The sequence below is a fragment of the Octodon degus genome, unplaced genomic scaffold (genome assembly GCF_000260255.1).
Source record: "Octodon degus isolate 3935 unplaced genomic scaffold, OctDeg1.0 scaffold00105, whole genome shotgun sequence".
NCBI classification, from domain to species: Eukaryota; Metazoa; Chordata; class Mammalia; order Rodentia; family Octodontidae; genus Octodon; species Octodon degus.
In genome coordinates, this window is record NW_004524681.1 from 9,051,839 (window position 1) to 9,056,851 (window position 5,013).

Consider the following 5,013-nt stretch of genomic DNA (forward strand, 5'->3'; position numbering starts at 1 on the left):
CGGGGCTCGGGCGCGCGCGTAGCCGGCCGCCATGGCGTGGACGCGCTTGCGGGCGCTGCTGCTGCGGAGGGGCGACGCGGCGCCGCTCTTTCTCAATGACGCCAGCGCCTTCGACTTCGCCGACGACGCGGGCCCCGCGGGGCTGCCGCGCTTCAACAAGCTCCGCGTGGTGGTGGCCGAGGATGACGGTGACACCAGCGACAGGCCTGCTGTCGGCGCGCGCTCGGCGCCGCAGGCTGACGACGACGCGCTGCTGGAGCCTGAACCGCCGCCGCCGCGAGGCCGCCTGAGCCTCGGGCCCGACCCCTGCGACGGCTGCAGCCAGCGACGCGAGCGCGTGCGACTGCGGCGCGTGAGGACCCGGCTGACGCTCGCCGCCGCGCTGTATCTGCTCTTCATGGTCGGCGAACTCGTAGGTGAGCCGCGCCGCCCGCCCGCGCGCGCCCAGGGCCGACTTGGAGGTGCTGATCACAGGCCTCTGAGGTTCCAAAGTTCAGGGCCAACCCGCGCGCGTCGTAAACGTCGGCTTGATAATTGCCTTTATCATCCGCTTGTTCGAGCAGCCAGTCAGCAGTCATAGGCGGTCACACTGTATTCAGTATATGTCCTGTAGTCTCCTCGCATTAAACAGATCAGATAAAACGCCACGTTCATTTTTGCAGTGTTTAGGTTAGTAGATGATTCTTATCGCAGGCATGTTGGCTCATGCCTGTTATCACAGCACTCGGGAGGCTGAGGCAGGAGCATCGCCTTGAGTCAGAGGCCAGGCTGAACTGTATAGCAAGACCATGTCCCTGAAAAACAGATTATTCTGAAATGACTTAGAATCATAGAATTTTACGGTGTTACTGAAAGTTACTGAATGCATGCTCCACCTTTTTCACATAAGGAGCTTTTCCTCTTTTTGAATCAGGGTCTCAATATGTAGTTCACAATGCCCATGAATTCACAGAGTGGCCCAGGCTGGGCTCAAGCTCAGGGGCGACCTTACTGCCTCAGCCTCCTGAGTGCAGGACTGGCAGGCACACAAGCCAAGCCCGGCTTTCAAGTGGTAGTGAAGCAGGGCGGCGGCCGCTTCTCCCGGGCTGCAACCCAGACGAACGGGTCTGGGGGCAGAATCAGTGGTCAGACTGAGCGCAGCTGGCTGGAAGGCACGGGTAGAGAACTGCTGTGCACTCCTGTCTCGTCTCAGGCTGCCCCGCCCGCGTCTCCCCGGGGGGCCTTTTCAAGACTCCCAGCTTCTCCCTGGTCTGAAGAACTCCCGAGCAGGCCCCTCTGCCTGTGTGCGTGGCTTCCTGACCCCACCGCGTGGGGGAGCGCACTTGCTGTTGTGACTTGTGCAGGCATTTGTGTGTATGTGCACCTGTGTGCAGGCGTGTGTAAGTGAAGCTCATGTGATGTGTTCTCATGTTCACGGTTGTCCCCAACCACTAGTTTCGTAGGTTACTTATGAATTGCCTTGACCCTTTGTCCTGTAGTCTCCTCGCATTAAACAGATCAGATAAAATGCTGCTCTTGACCCTTTCTGAGATAGGGTCTCCCCTGTAGCCCACACTGACCTTTTTTTTTTTTTTTTGGTGGAACCGGGGATTGAACTCAGGCCCTTGCACTTGCCAGGGAAGCGCTTATTCCACTGAGCCATCTCCCCAGCCCATGACTTCTCTTTTGAAGATCCTCCTGCCTCAGTCTCCCAAGTGCTGGGGTTACAGGTGTGGGCCACCAGCCCTAGCTGTGGTCTTTGAATTTAAATGTTGTGTGTGTGTGTGTGTGTGTGTGTGGCCAGCTCAGCCCACCAGGGGGCGGGGCTGGCTGGCATGTGGTGCTGGGGGATTGAACCGCGGTCCCTGTGCTTTGCTAAGCTTCTTCTAAGTAGGTGCTTTAGACCACTGAGCCATCTCACCAGCCCGAATTTAAATGCTGAAGACGAAGTGAACCACAATGATCATAGTTTTGTCCTTTAGTATCAGTTTAAAGATTATATCACCTAGTAAGAGTGACTAAGATGTAAGCAAAGACACCAGCTTGCTCTGAGACCTTGACCAAGGTGTAGAGTTTTCTTGACACAGGTTCTCACGGTGTAGTCCAGGCTGGCCTTGAACTCACAGCAATCCTCCTGCCTCAGTCTAGGATTATAGGCATGCGCCACCATTCCCAGCTCAGCAAGCAGGTTTTAATCCCTAAAATAGGCCAGGTACCGTGGTGTATGATGCACATAGTTAGTGGAGCACAACTATTTCTGCTATCTGAATCATTAAATGGAAGAGGATACTTTAAACGCATGACTAAATTTAAAGTTCAGATTATCTGAAGTGGTGTAAAGGAAAAGAATAAAGTCTGTGCTGTAATATGGTCCAACAACAGGTTGGAAATTGTTCATCCGTGAGCCAGGTACATTTGACCCGGAAAGTGGCCAGAAGGGGTTATTCAAGCAGAGAGAACAGCCCATACAAAAGTCCCTAATGCCTTCCATTCATTAAAATTCGCTAGAAAGAAGGCCGGTATGGCTGGAATGGAGTGAGCAGGAGGAGCAGGTAAACCACACTGGATGAATGTGGTTTTCATTCACTGTTCAGGGCGAGCCCGCCGTGTTGACACACACCTGTGCTCCCAGCACTCGGGAGGCTGAGGCAGGAGGACACTGAGTTGAAGACCAGCCTGCACTACAAAGCAAGACCTTGTCTTAAAAACTACTAAAGGGGCCGGGGAGATGGCTCAGTAGAATAAGTGCTTCCCTGGCAAGTGCCTAGTTCCACAAAAAAAAAAAAAAAACTATTAAAAAGAATACAAGGGCCAGGGAGATAGCCCAACACAAGTGCCTGCCTGGCAAGCACAGGGTCCCGAGTTAGATCCCCATTACAAAAAAAAAAAAAAGGGCATTGGGAGTCCACTAAAGGGTTTTAAACAGAAAAAGAAAGAACATGATGGAATTTATTCCGGCCTTTTAGGCCCTAAGCTGAGCATAGGGATGAACACTTGTAAAATCAGCCCTCAACACGCAGAAAACTGAGGCACAAGGACCCAGAAAGGAAGATTACTGTGTTGTTTGGGGAATGAAAACAAACTGACAAGGATCCAGATAAGGAGGGGTTATGGCTTAGAGCCAAAGAGAAGTAGAGAAGTGTATGCTGAGGGGTCCTGGGGAGCAAATGGGGGGCTGTAGGTGGTGAGAAGCCCCTCACCCCGCACTGGCAGCACAGGGAGGTGTCGTGATGTGGGAAGAGAAGGCAACAGCCTCTGGACCGGTGGCCAGGTTCTTTGGGACGCATCAATGTGTTGATGCAAGTGTGTGTGTGTGTGTGTGTGTGTGTGTTTGGGGGGGGGAGGGAAGGGGATGGCCACAGGGCATGCCCAGTGGGCTGTGCACAGTGTGATGTGTGAGTCTGTGGCTCAGGCAGGGCGTGAGGCCGCAAAAGGAGCGGAGTCACTGGGAGCCCATCCTGAGGCAAGCAGGTGCCCCAGCATCCACGCAGGGTACAGCAGTTCCCCATTATCCTCGGTTTCACTTCCTGTGGTTTGTTTTTTGTGATTTCATTTATCCCACAATCAACCACAGTCAAAGCATTCAGTGGAAACTTCCAGAAACAACTCATAAGCTTTGAGCTGCACGCTCTTCTGAGTGCTGTAGTGCAGTCTGCCGTGTCCTGGCAGGACGTGACTCATTCCTGAGCCAGCTGTCATTGTCCCAGGCTGCTGATCACCACAGTGCCTGGTGTGTACAGTAAACTTTGCCCCAGGTATGTGTGGGTAAGTGGAATACAGTGTGTGGGGCTTGGTGCCACCAGAGTTTCAGGCCACTGCTGGGCTCCTGGGTGTGTCCCTGGAACATCGTGGGGACAGTTGGGCACCAAAGTGGAAAAGCAGGGAAGCTCTTACATGATCTAATTGGACAAAAACTGAAACTACACCAGGACTAGGTGGCAGAGGTCCTGTTTTTATAACTGATTGACATCGGCAGTGTAAATACAGTCTTCTAAGAATGTCAACAAGTTAAACTCCTGGGGGTCTGGGGAGATGGCTCAGTAGAATAAACGTTTCCCTGGCAAGCGCAAGGGCCTGAGTTCAATCCCTGGTTCTGCAAAAAAAAAAAAAAAAAAAAAATTAAACTCATGCATCCAATTTTGCTTTATCGCAGAGCCTCCCTTTTACTACAACAAAAGGCTTTGGAAGAGAAAACAAAAGTATCAATCCACACAGGTGGAAGAAGCTAGTAGAGAGAGTGGCTCGTGGTGAGGCTAGGCGGCCTCAGTGCCAGGGACGAGAGGTCGCTGGCTTAGACCCAAGGCCCCCAGCTCCCGAGCTGAGGCTGAGAACCAGGAGCGGGTCGCAAGCTTAGGGTCGCGTGGGACTGCCGGGGAGAGCTGGGTGCCCGAGGGCCTCCCCGCTGAGAGTGTGAAGACAGATCCGGACTGGGAAAGCCCCTTAGACCCTGCCTGGGACCAGACGGCTGTGAGGGCGCAAGGCTCCTCCTCTGCCTCTGGAAGTGAGAGCGGGCTGCGGGTGTGCAGGGCACAGAGGAGAGCTCCGAACCGTAGGAACTTAGCGGGACTGGTGCACACTCACAGAAGAGCTAGGAGGTGGACCAAGGCATGCTCCGAAGAGCGCCAAAAGGCAGCGGATAGAGAAAAGTAAGAGAACAAAACTTAGAGTTCAAACCCAAGTACAGCAATCGCTGCTTATCCAGGAGGGATCTGGCCTGTGTGTTGGTGCCACAGACTGAGAGTGGACAGCTTACTCCGCTCAGGAAGTCCCAGTTAGGCAGCTGCATCTGGCAAGGGCTGTGTGTATGTGTGTGTGTGTGTGTGTGTGTGTGTGTGTGTGTGAGAGAGAGAGAGAGAGAGAGAGAGAGAATGAGAGAGAGACAGACAGACTTGAGACAGAGACTGAGAAGTGCTGGGAGATCCAGAGCATGCCAGGCATCCTCAGGTCGGTCTCTTTCTCTCTGTCTCTCTCTCTGTCTCTCTCTCTGTCTCTCTCTCCCCCCTCCTTCCTTCCCTTCCTCCCTCTCTCCCTCTC

At 53.6% G+C, this 5,013-nt stretch overlaps 1 protein-coding gene across 2 annotated transcripts in view; it reads left to right on the forward strand.

The window, feature by feature from the left end:
* Positions 1–6: 6 nt before the first annotated feature.
* Slc30a4 (solute carrier family 30 member 4) overlaps positions 7–5,013 on the forward strand; it is a 28,198-nt gene continuing 23,191 nt past the window's right edge. For both annotated transcript variants that reach the window (XM_004639069.2, XM_023724095.1), the window contains exon 1: positions 7–416. In XM_004639069.2, the coding sequence (XP_004639126.1) occupies positions 32–416 (385 nt within the window). In that variant the 5' untranslated portion in view covers positions 7–31. The remainder of the gene's footprint in view (positions 417–5,013) is intronic.